Raw genomic sequence first — 17201 nt, forward strand, 5'->3', positions numbered from 1 at the left:
CGCCGCAGTGAACGTCAGGTACGTGTCCGCGTGTACAGATGTGCTCGAGTTTCTCCAGGGCCCACGTGTGGACAGGCATCTCCTGGTCAGGAGTCCGCGCGTCTTTCCGAGGTCTGGTAAGCTCCCGCCCCGGGCGGGGCTCCCTGCCCACTCCACGTTCTCCCGAGCATTTGGTGCGCAGATTCCTTTTCCTGGTGTGGGTCCTGCTGTCTTTGTGTCAGGAAGTAGAACCTTGAGGACCGCTTTCGGAATAGGATAGGAGGGACACTTTGAGGGCAAACCTGAGTGTTCCTTAGCACCACCCTGAGTGTTCTGGTCACGATGAGACTTGGACCAGTGTTCCCCAGCATCTCCAGAATCTCTGTGGCAGAGCGCAGAGAGGAGGGTGCCTCCGGCTAGAGGTGGAGTACCCTTTTCCTGAGTCTCACCTCCACTGCTGCAGTGCTGTCTGAGATGGCACAGGGCCTGGCGGTGGGGCAGTGACCTGCCGTGTAACCTGGGGAGAGCCTCTTTCCCCTCCCTGGGCTTCAGTTTCCCTGTCTGAAACGTGAGGGTTGCATCAGTGACCCATGTGGCCGCTTGGCTCCACACACGTTGCCCTCCCACTTGTACTTTCGCGATTAGCAAAGTGGTCTCCACTTTCCTAGCCACCGGCCGGTAGGCCTGAGCCTCTGGCAGCTGAGTGGGGGGGAGGGTTCTGAGTGGAGGTTGGGGGCCTGCTGTTGCAGGGTGGCAGTGGCCTGGTGCTCCTTGGTGACCGGTCTTTTCCCTGTGCTGTGAATCCATCCCCTCAGTGAAGTGGTCTGTTTTCTCATACAGTTTGAGGGAAGATCCTTGGATCCCAGGGGCTTAGGGCCAAAGCAGATTAATACCAACAGAGGGGAAGCCGAGGGCTGCTGCTGGTCCTTGGGGGACACTCAGGAAAGCCAGAGCAAAGGAACGCTGCTTTCATGGTGATGAGCATGTTTAAGTTCCATATAGCTGCAATGTGGCTGCTCTGTGAAACCTTCACTGAGCCATACTTACTGCAAGTCCGATAGGTGCCAGCAGTGCCCCAGGACATTGAAACATGCTGGGTGTATCAATGAACAGAAGAGGCAGAACAAGTCAAATGTCCTGCCTTTGTGGAACTCACATTCTGGCAGGAAGAGGATTAAATGAGCTAGCAACATTTGTCGACATTGCTGCCTGGACAGAGGCTCAAAAAGGGGCTGGGTTTCATTTCATCTGTTTCTTGTTCCATGATAAACAAATGAGGAAATTGTGCCATGTTCTAGGAGGTGAGTAAGTTACACAGTACATTAGCAGGATGAGAGGCCTCGGGGGTGTGGGGCAGTCATAATTTCTAGTTGATAGGCAGGGACACCGTCACTGAGAAGGTGGCATTTGAGCAGAGGCCTGAAGAAGTGGAGCTGGTCACACAGCCATGAGGAAGAGTGTAGGCCAGGGTGGCAGGTCACCTGGTGTGGCAGCGGGGGAGCAGCCTGGAGGCCCTACGGGAGGAACACAGAAGGGCCGGTGAGGATGCTGGCTTTGACTGGTGATGGGAGGGGCTGTGGCTGGGTTTTCAGTGGAGAAGAGCCACTCTGGCCACTGCGTGGAGGACACAACGAAGGGGAGACCCGTTACGAGGCTGGTGTCCTGGCCCAGAGGAGAGAGGACGGTGGCCTGAACAGGCACAAGCAGTGGGGTTGGGGGGAGTGCAGGATTCGGGACCCTCCAGGGAAAGGCTGCTTAGGGGCACGAGGGCCTCTACGCTAGACGTCATTCAGGCACGGCCTTGTGGCTTCCAGAAGGCTGGAAAGTCAGTGGGGCTCTGCCCCCAGTGAGGGAATACAAGAAGAAAGCTGGAGTGAGGGCAGTCCCCCGTGACTGGCAGGTTGCTCGCATTCTAGGATCAAAAAGGCCTGGGCTCAGATCTGGGCCTCAGCCATCCAGCAGGTGGCCTTGGACGGGCGACGTCCCCTTTATGGAGGGCACGGTCACGGCGAGGGTGGGATGAGCTCCTATTTGTCCACGTTGCTGCTGACACACGTTTCGTCTCATTTCCTCGTGGTGCCACGATGTGCAGGTGCCAGCGCCTGGCTGGCGGGTTAGAGGAGTGTGGTGCCCTGACGTGCCTGGGGTGGGGGCGGGGCTCTTGGCTGGAGGTTGCAGGAGGGGTTGGTGGAGGGGCCCTGGAGGAGCCAGGAGATCCACTTCTGACGCCAGCCAGGCCGACCTTGGGGAAGGCAGGCGCTCAGGCTGAGAACGCCTCCGGGCTGTCGGTGCTGTGCTTGGCATTTTAAACACATCATCTCACCCACGAAAAGAGGTGATGCACACGGAGCAGTGTCTCCAGAGTCAGGTCATTGGAACGTTTCCTTCACGGTTTTTGCCCAAATCCCATAACTGCCTGCCGCGTTACCTACTTAATGTGTATTTTAAACCGGCTCCTCCTCTTTACATCTTTTTCCTTTTCCTCTCTTTAGGCGTTATCTGTGAAATCATAGTTCTGAAGTGTTTTCGCTAATTTTCTAGTATTTTACATACCAAAATCAGTCCATAAGTATTAAAGTGAGTAGTCTGCATGCCCCTTAGAAGTATCTTTTGTACTCCCCTGCCCCCTTCCCTCCCACCCAAGGGGTTTGCCACATCTAGGGAAGCACTGGGCAAGGGGTTTCATGAAACCTAGGAAAGGTGGCCAATGGTGGAGGCCATCCTGGAGTCTGACTGGTTCGATCTAGGAGGGTACCATGGATCCCTGCTTGGGCTCCAGCTGTGTCCCCTGCCAGAGAGCCAAGAGGGGAGTGGGGACCTCGTGGGGCAGGCCCCCTGCCTGGGGCCACTTCCTGCCTGTCACATTGAAGCTGGAGCTGGCTAAGTGTGTCCCTTTGGGTGCCACTCTTGGTAAGACTGCGGTGTTCTTTGGGAAGTCAAAAGTCATGGGAGATTACCACACAAACAGAACAGATGAAGGAATCTGGTGAAGAAGACCCAACTGGTCTACAGTTAGTGGACTTCTCGGTGAGTAGATAGACCAGACAGCACATCCTAAGACTTCACAGCACAATCCTGATGCTGTAGTTTCCTCTCTGTCCTTCCATCTCTTCCATCCTTTGGCTGTTTTCCTTCTGTCTCCTACCTTCTCTTATCTTTTGAGGTGGAAAACATTATACTGTAGAAAATTGGCTCGTACTGCCAGAAAATTTAGCATTAAATGTAAAAACAAAACAAAACAAAACAAAACCTCCTCTTTTGTAAAAGAGGTAAATTAAGGAATGATTATAACCACTATGTAGGGACTGCTTTAAAGAGATCACTAAATGTATTCTTTAGTGAGTGCTGGAAAAAGTGGGGAGTGACTAGGGCATTTGTTTTTGACTGCTAAGTGTTGACAGGAGGGAACTGGGGCCTGGAGGCCGGGTGGCAGGTGACGAGTGGCAAGGTGAAACTGGCTGGATGTATTGTGCTGTAGAAATTACAGATTTCTGGTTATGGAGCCCCTCAGCCGTGTCAAGAATATCTGGAAGGTCGAGAAGCCACGGTCTAATGTCACTATTAGGTGGTCATGAACACAGAGTCCAGAAGATGGCATTGACCTTTTTATTTTTATTTTTTTCATGCTTCCATTTTTCTTTTGGAACCACCTTATGGTTCATTCATAGTCAGCCACGGAGGAGTGTTTGGGCCACTCCTTCTGTCTCTCTTCACTCCTCTCCATGTGTTCGCCTTCCAAGGATGTGGCTCTTTCCCGGTGGTTTGCTGTAGTTCCTTGGGGTCATCCTGGAAATTCCCTGGGAGGGCCCGGGTGTTTGAAGGTCTACAGAGCAAAGCACCTACAAGACACTCCAACCTTTTCCTTGTTATTGTCAACCTCACAATCTGTGTACATTGCTATGCTATAAGGTCTTTATCTCCTTACCTGCTTGCCAGAGACCCCCTTAGCACTGGAGGTGAGGAGGATGTCACAGGGCAAAGGGTAAGACATGTTGGTGCAGCCACACTGGGCACACAGAAGGCACTGTGTCCGGTTCCTTATTCTGGGTTCTTCTCTCCTCCTGTCATGGTGGCCTGCTCTTCCTCGGGGCTGATGCTTGATTCCCTTGTTAGGGGCTCTTGAGTCAACAGAGAATTGAGGTTTGAAAGCAGGTAGGGGTTTACCTTTGACATTTACCCCCTCTCCATTACAGGCAAGAAAATAAAACATGGTGGAAACATGAGTGAGGAGAGACAGAGGAGCTGGAGAGTGACCTGGCACGTGTGTGAGACTGTATAGTCCTCTCCTCCCTACCCACCGGGGCACATACCCACGGGTCCTCCAGCCGCACCTCAGGTGAAGAGGTTCGGGACCTCTTGCCACCTGGGTCTTCTCCTTTGGACATGCTCTGGGAGTTTGCCCACAGCCTTCCTGCAGTGTGATTTCCAGAGCTGAGCCCAACCAATACCCTGAGGCCATGTGATTGGCACTGAGTCCAGTGGGGCGCTGCTCACACTGTCTGAGGACCACCTGCAGTACAATCACTTCGGGGCAGTTTCGAAATGATTCCTGAGCTTTCCTGCAAACTGACTCGCGGTGTCTGGGGCGAGGACCCAGGAGTCTGCACACTGGAGTTGGAGAGCCTTGGATCCCCTCCTGATAGTGGGGCTGCCGCTTGCTGGTTGATGTTGTTCGGCCCTGAGTCACCTACTGTCCAGGGGTCTCTTCTGTAGGTGCTGGACCTGTTTCTCTTACAGCGTGTTTCCTCCTTGTCCCTCCTTCCCTAGCTGGATCGAGGTTTTGGGGAAATGGACTCTGCTGAAATGTTGGGAATCTTCTAGGAGTCCCAGCACGTTAACTGCAGATCTGGTTATCTGGAAACTTCCGATGGTGCAGTAAGTGTGGGGTGGAGATGAGGGTGGGGAGGGAGCCAGACACAATGTTTTGTAGCAACTGGACACCTTGTCGTGAGGATGGCAGGAGGGGCTGTAGCTTTTGAGCCAGTAGTAAAGTGGGTCATGAGAATAGATGTTGGGGATTCTTTGGAAATTAGATGAGCAGGCTTCTTTTTTCCTCTTCAGCTGTTTGTGCTTCTGCCTGGCAAAATTAAATTACATCTAGGACATCTTGCAGAAGTGACAAAAGTCACATTAGGGAGGGGCTGGAACTGGGCACCCATAGCACTGGGGGGTAGCTCTTGGGGGGTGAGTTTGCCCACCCACTGCTGGACATCGGTGCTGGTGGTGGCATGAGTCCAGACATAGGTGCAGAAGGCTTCCTACCCAGTGCTCTGAGCAGCCCCTTGGGGCAAGCAGACACCCATTTGCTGTTCCTGCGGGACATGGATTCCGGCCTGTGGCAGGTGCACCAGGAATGTTAGATTTGGGTGGTTTCCCAGAGCTTTGTGTTGTCATTCTTCCCTCCAGCATCTCTTCTGGGGACAGTCTCTGGCTGAGCGAGGGGAGGCAATGTCGCCATCCTGTGGCACCGTGTCTGCGGCTGGAGGAGGTGCTGTTCTTCAGGCAGACCTTGCCTTGGTGTTTCCTGGAAGCCCGGTGTCTGTATGCAGAGCCAGCCGCTGTTACCTCGTTTCTTGGCTCCAGGATCATTGTGTGACGTGACTCCCACTAGGGCACGCCAAGTGGTAAATGACTTTTCTCCACCAAGTTGCGCTAAGGCGTGGCATTGCTTTATGTCTTCCATGTCTTCCATGGCCTGTCTATGCCTGCAAGCCCGGGGCCAGGCTGGCAGAGACGTCGACCTCTGCCTGGCACCAGCCATCCTGTTTGCCTTGGTCTCCTCACGTTGGAAATGTTGAGAACATGTTGTGCATGGTAGATACGAGGCAAGCTTCCCCTCTTCTCGCATCCCCAAATTGCCCTTTTCAAAAGAGTTGGGTGTTTCCAGAGTCTCTTGTATTACACAGTGCTCTCTCAATTACATGCTTTATTTGAACAATAAAGTACAGCTTGAGAACACCTTAGCCTGAAACAACCTCAGTCATTACTGAATTTAAGTGCTTCTAGAAGTCACTTGACAGAATTAATTAAAAATAAAAGGAGGCAAATACATTTAACACAGATTTAGTCATTATTCCTGGGGTTTTGATTTCATAATTACAAGTGTAGAATATTGATACGAGTAAGCCTTTAAGATCACTAATAAAAGGAAGATAGTAAGTGGCTAGAGATAGGTAATTATAGGCTGATAAAAAACCCAACTGCCTTGGTGATATGAACATGGATCCTTGTGGGTTGGGATACCATTTCCAATGACACCATCCCACGTAAAATCACAAGAAGCTGTATTCGACATCTTTTTTTTTTAACGTTCATTTATTATTGAGAGACACAGATTCCATGAGCAGGGGAGGGGTAGAGAGAGGGGGAGACACAGAATCTGAAGTAGGCTCCAGGCTCTGAGCTGTCAGCACAGAGCCCGATGCGGGGATCAAACTCACAAACCGCGGGATCATGACCTGAGCGGAAGTTGGTTGCTTAACTGACTGAGCCACCCGGGCGCCCCTGTATTCAACATCTTAAACGGATGACAAGAATGGTGTGTTCTGGAAAATGGCTCTGGATGACTCAACTCAGGTTGATAAAGGCACTAATATTGAGGCCCATGAAAAGCTTAAAGAAATCATTTTGTAAGTTGGGTGTGGGAAAAACAGTATTTTATAAGTAATGGGATTTTAGTTTTAAGTGTGTATATATAAATAAATCAATAAAAGTTACAAATAGTGATTTGACTTTTTATTTATTTATTTATTTATTTATTTTTAATTTTTAATTTTTTTTTTTCAACGTTTATTTATTTTTGGGACAGAGAGAGACAGAGCATGAACGGGGGAGGGGCAGAGAGAGAGGGAGACACAGAATCGGAAACAGGCTCCAGGCTCTGAGCCATCGGTCCAGAGCCTGACGCGGGGCTCGAACTCACGGACCGCGAGATCGTGACCTGGCTGAAGTCGGACGCTTAACCAACTGCGCCACCCAGGCGCCCCGTGATTGACTTTTTAATCTAATCTTTTTTTTTTTTAATTTTTTTTTTTTAACGTTTACTTATTTTTGAGACGGAGAGAGACAGAGCATGAACAGGGGAGGGGCAGAGAGAGAGAGGGAGACACAGTATCTGAAACGGGCTCCAGGCTCTGAGCTGTCAGCACAGAGCCCGACACGGGGCTCGAACTCACGGACCGTGAGATCATGACCTGAGCCGAAGTCGGACGCTTAACCGACTGAGCCACCCAGGCGCCCCTGACTTTTTAATCTAAATTCCCCCAAACTATAGAGTCAAGTTTGTACAATCCATTGTTTGAGATCTCATTGGCCAATTGCCTTCAATATGGGAGTCACTTTATATTCCTCCTGGTTTTCTAGGTTGTATGGTGATTCTTCCCACAGCCCCTGAGGTTGGGGATTTGAAGGAAGAGAGGAAAGGGTGACATTTTTTCTGCCCCTCTCCCTCAGTTCATCCTTGCCTCACTGCACCCCTCTTGCCTCACTGCACCACCCCCCCTCCCCCCTCCCGGTGCCAGGCACCAGACCCGGGGCTGGACTGGGGACTTTAGACTGTGCCAGACCCTGCCCCTGCCCTTGGAAGATCACAGTTTGCAAACTGGTTTTAGACCCTGGTAGGCCTGGGTGTTTTGATTCACACTTGTAGTGTCTGTGGTTTGCTTCTTGCTACGTGTCCATGGAACATATTAATTTGTCCTTAAGTAGATTTATTATATGAAATATTCACTGGAGCGGGCTGCTTCACTGTGCAGCATTTGGAACAATGTGCTGAGTACAGTTTGTCCTCATAAATCTATTAATGCTGATAGGAGGTAATTGTCTCCCGTGAAGCTTTGGGGTGAAGTGGGGGCCCGGGGAGGGGGAAGAAGCTGGCTGCTGAAACCTGTCTCTCCCAGCCTAGCTCTGGCAGGCTCTCCTCTGTGCGTGTATGTGTGTGTGTGTTTGGTTGTATATATCCGTTCTCTGTCTTCCTTTTTAATGAATACAGAGGCTTCCATTTCTGAGAGAGCCCTCTTGTCAGCTTCTAGCTTCTTGTCAAATTCCTCCTTCCAGCCATGGTTTGGAGGTGTAATGAGGCTCCGAGGGAAAAGCTGGCTTATGAGTTAAGACTGATCTGCGAGGAGAGGGGATTCAGGGGACCGAGGATGTGGACAGGGGGCAGAATGCTAATACTTAGGAGTAAGTGCAGTGTAGCAGCCTCTGAGCTAGGTGCTTTATCTACTTGTCCCAGGCAGTCCTAAAAGCCATCCTAGGAGGTAGGTGTTATTATTTCCATATAACAGATATTCTGTTATCCATATTCTGTATCATCTCAGGTTGGTTTAGCGCCTTCATTACTAAATTAGTAAGTTCATTTAGTTTGACAAACCTTTATGATGGCCTGTCCTCTATGATGGCTAGGGGCTGGGCACGGGGCACAGAGCAGTCATAGCCTCTGGCCCCAGCCCCTCATCTACCAGACACAGAAGCGGAGATCTGTAGAAGAGTCAGATGGGGAAGTGGAACCTCTCTCTGTGTGATAGAGAGTGCAGAGGAGGGTGTGATGAATTGTGGGAGGCTGAGCCAAGGCCAGAGCTGATGTCTGAGCAAGGTTGGGAGACTGGGTAAGAGTTTACTGGACACATGGGGGCTGGGAGGAGTTCCAGATATACAAGGATGCAGGACATGGTGGGGACAGCCTGGTTCAGTTCTGCCCAGTCTCCAGAGGAGGGAGGGTGTCACGGGCATCCAGAATCACCAGTGCAGGATCTCTGATGCTTTGCTGAGGAGTTAGACAGTAACCGATGGCAGTGAGCCACTGGAGGTTTTGAAGCCAAGGAGAGAGGAAAGTGAATTTGGGTATTTGGAAAGTTGCTCGAGAGGCACAATAGAGGCTGGTTTGGAGGGGACAAGGCAGGAGGTGGGGAAACCTAGGGTCTGTGGTTGCTCATGCAGCCTGGAAGTCATGGGTGGGGTGAGGGGAGCGCGGGGGTGCTGGTGTAGGAGGTGAAAGGCATCATTTGCCATCTGTGTCGGGGAACAGCAGAACTGGTCAGGATTCCCCATCTCAGGTTGAGAAGTCACGAAAAAGAAAAAGGAGCCAGGAAAAGGATAAAGGAAAATAGTTCATTAGGGGAGAAACGTGAATACATTTTTAAAAGACTTGCAAAGAGATACAGGAATGATGAAGCTAACACAATCTGAAAGTGTTTCTAAGTTTAATGGTGTTCTGAGATTTAAGCAGACTTACAGACAAAAGCAAACACTTAAGGGAGTTAAGACGAAAACAGGTTTCTGGCCCAGAGCTCAACCTAAAGTAGGGAGAAGGGGACAGGGAGGTTCGCCGACTACCACAGGGCCATGAGAGGTGGTTATTGTAGCCATCTGGCACCTGAAGGCTCTGGAGATGCAGGCTGGGCAGGTGACAAACTGAGCCTGGGAGAGCAAAGGGAGGGGCAGAGGTAGTTGACGGGATGGAGCCCACCCACTTGAGGACTTCTGGGGCACCACCCACACCTTTTCTCCTCCTGTCTTTTCTCCTGCTGGCAGAGCTGCTGACCAGGTGAGTGAGCCAGTCGGGGGACTCGCCGGGCCTCTCCTTCAGCTCTTGGTGCCCTGGAGTTGGTATAGAGGTGGCTGAGTGGCAAGTGGCAACCTGGCAGGCTTGTCCTGTCCTGTTACCAGGGGAAAGGGGCCTTCAGCAGATCTCTTGTGAGGGCTGAGGAGAGAGGAGGAGGAACATCCAGGCTTCTGGCCTGGGCCGCATTGAGTGCTACTGCTGTGCAGGGAAGTCTTCTATAGGTTGGGGAACACACGGAGCAACAGGGAGACCGTGCAAGGCCTGTGTGAGCGGAGTGTGTGGTAATTTGGTAGCTTGTGTGAGGCTGGGCTACAGGTGGGACGGATTTATAATCTGGAATGATGTCAAACAAGGAAAAGCCAACTCCTTAGGGTCCTGGTCATGCTGATGCCGTCACTGTTGAGACAAAGGATGCATTTGTAGTGGAAAGATCGTGAAACTTGGTGGAATCTAGAGACCAGATTCAGAGTTCAAGTTCTGCCCTGCCACTTAGTAGCTATGTGACCTTGGGCAAGTGTCCCCTCTCTGAACATCTTCTTTCTCATTTGTAACTACAATAATTTGTAATTATAATAGAGATATAATAGTGACATCTGCCTCGCTGAAGTCCTGGGTTGTCACAGGCATTGCTGTGTGTGCTCCATAAATTGCAGAGCTCGGTTCAGCAGCTGGTGACCTTTCTAGACCCTAAGAAAGCGGTGCCTGGTTATTCCTTGTACCTCTTACTGCGCCTCCAAAGTGTCGGGGACCCTTAGGAAATGCTCGTCGCATTTATGGATGAGTCTGCTGTAGCACTAGGCATTTCCCGGGGCCGTTTTCCAGTGGCCCTGTCCCCATTCACACTGTGGGACAGGGAGGTAGAGCATCCAACACCTGTAGCGGCCACCGGTGGCGGCAAAGCCCAGACTCGCTGCGGGTCCGGGATCTCGGGACCGGACGTTTTAACACAGGTTCCAGTTTCAGGGTGGCCCAGCTTGGAGTTCAGAAGCAGAGATCAGACTGGGGACTGCTCCCACTCCTCTACTGCGTGCCCCCCAACATGCATGCCTGCACAACTCTGACATGTGGTGTCCCGATCCTCACAGCTAACTCTTTGCCGACTGGCTGTCATTCCTCGTTTTCGTAACTCTCGCTTGGGACGCCCTGCTCATGGCCCCTGGAGGGGAAGCAGCGCGTGCCGGGTGTCTACAGCCAGTTTGCTCACTCCTGTGGTTTCCTCGTGTCCTGCCGCAGGTTGTCTTCCATGATGTCGGCGTGCTGACGGACAAGCTCTTCCCGGTGGTGGAGGCCATGCAGAAGCACTTCAGTGCTGGCTCAGGGACCTACTACAGCGACTCTATCTTCTTCCTCTCGGTCGCCATGCATCAGATTATGCCCAAAGGTAACTTGGACTACAGGGCGGCAGCCCTGGGTTTTGACTTCTGCGTCTATTCCCCTGGCTCCAGTGCTTCTCCAGTTTCAGAGAGGAGAGCTCCGCTGAGGCACGAAGGAGAAGACAAGGGTGCCAGGCACGCCTTTTGTGTGGGAGAACTTCCTGGCCAGAGACTCAAGGGCAGGGCCTTGGGTTGCATAGACGCTGCAGCCCATTCACGAGGACAGTGGGAGTTGTGCGGTGTAGTATCCCCAGACTCAGGCAGGACATCTGGGCTCCAGGCCTGACTCTCTCCCTGCACACACACTCTCTTCTGGGACTATGTTTGTTCATCTGTAAAATGGCAGGTTGGACTGGAGAATCCTCCATCCAAATCTGTGATCCTGTTCTCTCTAGTTTTTACCTGTACTTATCTGACTTTAAAATATCCAGTCTTCGGGCTCAGTCGGTTGGGCATCCTACTTCAGCTCAGGTCGTTAACTCACGGTTTGTGGGTTGGAACCCCGCGTCAGGCCCTGTGCTGACAGCTCAGAGCCTGGAGTCTGCTTCGGATTCTGTGCCTCCCTCTCTCTCTATTCCTCCCCTGCTTTCACTCTCTCTCTCTGTCTCTTTCTCGAAAATAAACATTTAAAAAAATTAAAAAAAAATCCAATCTAGATGTGAGAGGTGCAAATTATAACTAAGATTTTTCTGAAACTTCGATGCACAATCAAAGGATTTTCTGGGCTTTGGTTCCTCTGGGGCAGAAGAGATTGATTGTCTGGTCTGTGATAGGTTGGGCTTGTGTGGAAATACTGGCAGGTCTGGTCATCCTTGGATTAGAACCCTTGGAGGGTTCTTGTTGGTGGAGTGTCCCAGGCTGCTGGGTTCTCCTCCTCCCAGTGGTCCCTGATTGATTCTAGAGCCCTGAATATTCCCTCCAGTTTCTGGGCTGGTGAACCGTGGCCTGAGGTTTTTGGGATGGGGAGAGGAGTTCCTGGTTCTTGGGGTAGCTGCGACCTGATCTGTGACTGGATGGGTTTCCAACAATCAGACCAGGCAGAACCTGATCCCCCAGGGGGACAGCCAGGCCATTTGGTGGAGGCCCGCTGCTCTGGCCCAGCAAACCAGATGTGAAGGCGGGGTCAGGAGCCACCAGTGTTTGAAGGGGCCTGTTGGCCAGGAGCTCAGGAGTTGCAGGTTGAAGCTGGGTTCCCCTTGGCAGTGTGGTGTCCTTGGATTCCACAGGCAATTCTAGCCCACCCACTGTGGCTGTGACTTTGTCTCCACAAGGCAAATCCCTGCACACACAGAGGCCTCTGAGTGTTCTCTTAGCTGGAAGGCAAGGGCTCAGGAAGCGTCACTGAGCAAGAGTCTGATGGAGAGAGGAGGGCGTGGAGGAAGAGGTAACATTTGTGATTCTTCGCAGAAGCCAGTGCAGCTCTGTGAGCCCACCGAGTCCTCCCACCCGCCCTGTGCCGTCATAGCTGGGAGACCGAGGAGTTGACTCGCCCAGGGTTACACAGCCATTTAAGTGGCAGAGCTGGGATTTGGGCCCCGGTCAGTCTGACTTTGGAGGGCTGCTTCTCCAAATAGTAGCTCCTTCTATCGCATCCCTCTGGGCAGGACCAGTGCTGGTGCCGTGGGTGATGCACATGGGAGGAAGGTGTGGTTCCTGCTGTCCTGGATTCTGGGAGGACACAGACATAAGTGCTAGTCCAGCCCTGCCACCAGCCACTTGTGTGCCTTTGCTGAGCCACTTTGCCTCTCTAGGCCTCAGGCTCCCTACCTGCAAAATGAGGGGGCTGATCTGGTGAGCTCTTTCGGCTTGCATTCAGAGGAGTCCAGGCTTACAGGCATCCCCCCGTGGGTTTCTGCGGTTCTGGGAGGCTGAGGGCAGAGGGGTTCTACCCTAGCCTACCTCTCTCTTCTACCTCCACTGTCCATCCTGATTGCTGCATAAGTGAAGCTTTGGAGCAGGATCCTGTTTGGTAAAGGATTCTGTGATTAAACTAATTTGAAATGTCTTGGCTAGATGGGCCGTTAGGGCCTGGCTCCAGCCCTTTTGTCCTGCATGTGTGATTGGCTCAGCGAAATGCTTTGAGGGAAGAATTGACAAAGGACAGCAGGAGATCTGGGAGGAGGCCTGCCTGACTTTCCCCTCCCTCCATCCCATCCCCCACCCCCCACTCCCTCATCAGCTGGTAGGTCACTACCCAGCATGTGCTGAACTCTAGGCCAGGTCATGCTGTGGGCCACCCAGAGGTAGGGGAAACACAGCTCCTTGGGGATGGTCAAAGCAACGCTACATGTGCCTCACAGCGCTAGGCAGGACCAGGGAGATGAGGAGAGTTTGGGAGCCCCAGGCTGCCACCCCTCTGCTCTCTGACTTGGCCCTGCCCTAAAGCCTGGCCTTGCCCAGGGGGGCGATGTCTGCAGGGACAAGGCTGTGGCCAGAGCTTTGCTGTGTCTGCAATAGATCAGATTTCAGTTTCCGTCCAAGTGGGATCACGCCTCTGAGGGGCCGGTGTCAGGTGGGGAAGGAGTTGATGTGCCCAAACACGGAGTCCCTTCTTTAGGTGGATGGTAGGTAGTGTGTTGCCAGAGATTCACTTTTACATCTGCCCAGAGTCCACTTCCTAAGAAGAGAGTTACTGGGAGTTACTAAAATCTGATAGTCGTAGAATGGAATGAGCAGTCTTGGGAGTTCCTGCGGAGTCCGGGCGTCTCTGCTGAGCAGTCTGGCTGCCGCACAGCACTTGGCGGTGTCGCGGAACCCCTGCCGGCCAGATCCTGCAATTTTTGGAAGGATGCTTTGTTTTCCAGCACCGTTAGTGCTGTCTTGAGTTTGTCATGGCTCCTTATTGCTGCCTTTTTGAAATTCGTTGGTTTTTTTTTTTTTTTTTTTAATCATAGAAATTACTGCTGTTTTGTGCTTTGTTGTTGGTTTTGTTCTTGTGTAATTAGTGCATTTTGGCTACTTTGGTTATTTTGTTTCTTTCACAGAGTTCTTTTTCCTCTGGGATAATGAGAAAGGGAGTGCGGTGGGTCATAAGCACTTGGTCCCACCCAGGAAGGCTGGGTCAGAAAAGCTTGTGTTCTTCTGAGTTCTGTCTCAGGAGGTCCTATCTGGTGCTTGCCCCAGACATGCGGGTTATTTCTCTGTGTTGAACCCTCTCGTCACCCTCCCCTTCCTGGAGCCTAAGGGTCACCCTTTTGTTCCTGAGCTACCTTTAAAATATGTTTACTTCTTTTTCTAGTTTAAAAGAAACTAGATTCTTTTATTCATATTCTTTTATTCATAAAAGAATACCTGAAAACTACATTAAAATAGAAAAAGTTACCCGTTTACTACATAAACAGACTATCTTCTAATATTTTCCCAACATGTAGCTTTTTATATGTTTTTTTAATGTTTATTTATTTTTGAGAGAGAAAGAGACAGAACATGAGCAGGGTAGGGGCAGAGAGAGAGAGGGAGACACAGACTCCAAAACAGGCTCCAGCCTCCAAGCTGTCAGCACAGAGCCCGACCCGGGGCTCGAACTCATGAACTGTGAGATCCAGAGCTGAGCTGAAGTTGGATGCTCAACCGACTGAGCCACGTAAGTGCTCCAGCACATAGCTTTTTAAAAACTTAGGCAAAGTGGGAGTTATGCATATATTCCAAACATTCTCAGTCTTTTTGTACATATCAAAATGTACAATTGAACATTTAAACTCAAAAAATGTAAGAAATGGTGCAAGTGTAGCTGTATTGTGACATTTTCAATTACGTCACTCATCACTATTATCTGTGTAATCATAGTCTTTGAAAAATTTTTGAATGGCTCCATTGAGTAGATGAAACTTAGTTTACTTTATCGTTTCCCTGTTCTCAGCTATCTGACACTTTTTATTTTTTTCTACAATCACAAATTACACTGTGATTAATATACACATACATAAAGATTATTTTCTCTAATTAGGATTATTTCCTTATGATCACTCCCCATGGGTGGAGTTACTGGGCCAAAGGTGATCCTTACAAAGCCAGCCTGTGTCAACTACCCCCTGCCCCGTCTCATCAGCCTGTACATATGAGGGTCTGCATGGTTTTCTATGCCCATTGATGTCTGCCCTCTCAGAGGGACCTCGGGTAGCTGCATACCAACAGGATAGGAAGCAAGGAACTGAGGTCAGGGCACTGCTCTGAGTTGTAGGGCAAGTTGGGCCTCTCAGCCTGGGTTCTGGTGACCGTCCCATGCTTATTCTCATGGCCAGACCTGAATGTCCAGCCTCTTGCACCCCTGCAGCCCCATAAAGCTTACGAAACCTGGTTTCCTCACTGCAGCCTTGTGCAGAGGCCCTGGCTGGGTGGGGTGCATTTAACCCCATGTGTTTTTGCTCTGATTGTCCCCCTTTGGAGCAGTACCCCCCCAGACCGTGTCTGCAGAGCGAGGACTGAGGCGCCCTGCTAGCAGAACGTGCTGGCTCTGATTTAGGTCAGAGCTGGTCTCCCTTTCCGTTGCCTGTTGGAGGGGTCACGTGTGGCTGGCTGGCCAGTCCTGCCACTGACCTGCAGCCTCCCTCCGCTCCTCAATCACACCCACAGGGCTTTTATCTGTTGGTAGGTTTGTCACCATTGGAAACATCTTTATGTAATGGAAAAGAAAACAGTTTTTACCCAGCTGGAGCTACAGGGAGTGAAGAATAGGTCCTCGGGGACTGCCGGCTTCCCTCCCCTGTGTCACATGGCTCCGAGGAGCTGCTGGCTCCAGCTGAGCAACATGGGCCATAAAAACAGGCGTCACTGAGGCTGAGCCATGATGCCTGGTCCGTGGTTGTGGTGTTCTCCCTGGGCAGGGAGGGCGGGTGCCCAGACAATCAGCAGTGTGTAAGGCTGGCCAGAGGCCCCAGGAGTCTCTCTTGGAAGGCTCTCCTGTCCTGCGCTTAATCCTTTGCCAGTAGACGTTCTTTGCCAAGGGTCTAGTGTGTGCGTGATGCGGTGCTGGCCACTCTGGGTGTCTCGGATATGTTTGCCAGGTTGCCGCTTCATGGGTTCATGGCAGTGGGGTGGGTGGTGTGGTCTGGCAGTTAGGGTGGGATGTGAAGAAAACCACAAGGGAGAGCCACACAATGCTGAGGGTTTCAGAAAAGGATGAGTCTCAGGCATTGGCATGAAAGAGGAGAGCTTCGTGGAGGAGGTGATCCTTGAGTTGGACTTTGAAGGGTGGGTAAAGGTTCGTTGTTTGAAATGGGTAGCGAGCAGCTGAGGCAACTGGGAAGTTACAGCGTGTGTTTGGGAAATAGCGCCCTGCCTGTTGTGATGAACATATCAGAGCACATGCTGGAAAGTAGTGGGAGAGAAGATGGGCGAAGAAATGTTGGCATGTGTCATGGAGGTTTGGATGCCAGGCTGAGGGGCTGGCCCTTGTCCATAGGAGACAGGGTCTTTGTGGGCATTTTTGACTTGGAGGTACCTGACCAGACTTGTACTTTAGGAAGGCTGATGTGTCTGAGATGGGGAGTGGATCACTGGGCATTATGGATGGGCCGTGAGAGACCCACGGGTGGACTCCCTGGCCTCAAGCAGCAGCTCATCTAGAGCGTGCCTTTGTATATGTGAGTGTGCACCATGCCTACGTGTACCAAGCATGTACACATATGGAAGGCAAGACCTGGCAGGCATCCCCCGCCTGTGCATCGCCCCTCCCCCCTTTCCACGAGAGTCCCAGGGCTACAGAGGTTATTACGGTGGCATTACGCTGGCTACTGTGGGAAGTTATGACCTAACTTGCAGCTTTTAGCAGCTCTGTGGGGCCAGAACAAGAGGATGTAGAATTATGAGAGTAGGCAGAGCAAATAGCCTTCCATTTGGAGCTCCAATTAGGGGTTGTAAACTCCTGCCAAATCATGCAGTTATTCCTGTCATGGAACCACTTGCCTGCCAGTCCTTTTCACTTTAGTGTGAGTTAGCCCCATCTAATTGCTTTCCTCTGTGCACTGAATTGAGATAGATGCTCCAAGGGAATGAGATGAATAATATATTTGTTGAATATATAAATGAGGTTGACGGAAAGGTGCAAGGGAAGAAGAAAAGGTATTTTGGAGCCTTGTATGTTCCTCAGCCTTTTGGAGGTAGGTTCAGGCTTATGTTGACAAACCCCTGAGTCCAGGCAGAAGGAAGTGGGGAGGAGGGAGACCAACTGTCTCATTCAGACCTTGGTGAGATCTCAGCCCTGGAAAGGTCACAAAACTCTGTTTTTCTCCTAGGCCTCATGTTCTTTCCCCTAGGGGCCCTGGAGCCCAGACCTGAGCATAGCGCTC

The 17201-nt window shown here is 51.3% G+C and overlaps 1 protein-coding gene across 1 annotated transcript in view; it reads left to right on the top strand.

The window, feature by feature from the left end:
- Nucleotides 1-17201, top strand: part of XXYLT1 (xyloside xylosyltransferase 1) — a 169886-nt gene that overhangs the window by 19837 nt on the left and 132848 nt on the right. The window contains exon 2 of the mRNA XM_045502545.1: nt 10775-10922. Within this exon, the coding sequence (XP_045358501.1) occupies nt 10775-10922 (148 nt within the window). The remainder of the gene's footprint in view (nt 1-10774; nt 10923-17201) is intronic.

Source organism: Leopardus geoffroyi, chromosome C2 (genome assembly GCF_018350155.1).
Source record: "Leopardus geoffroyi isolate Oge1 chromosome C2, O.geoffroyi_Oge1_pat1.0, whole genome shotgun sequence".
Taxonomy (NCBI): domain Eukaryota; kingdom Metazoa; phylum Chordata; class Mammalia; order Carnivora; family Felidae; genus Leopardus; species Leopardus geoffroyi.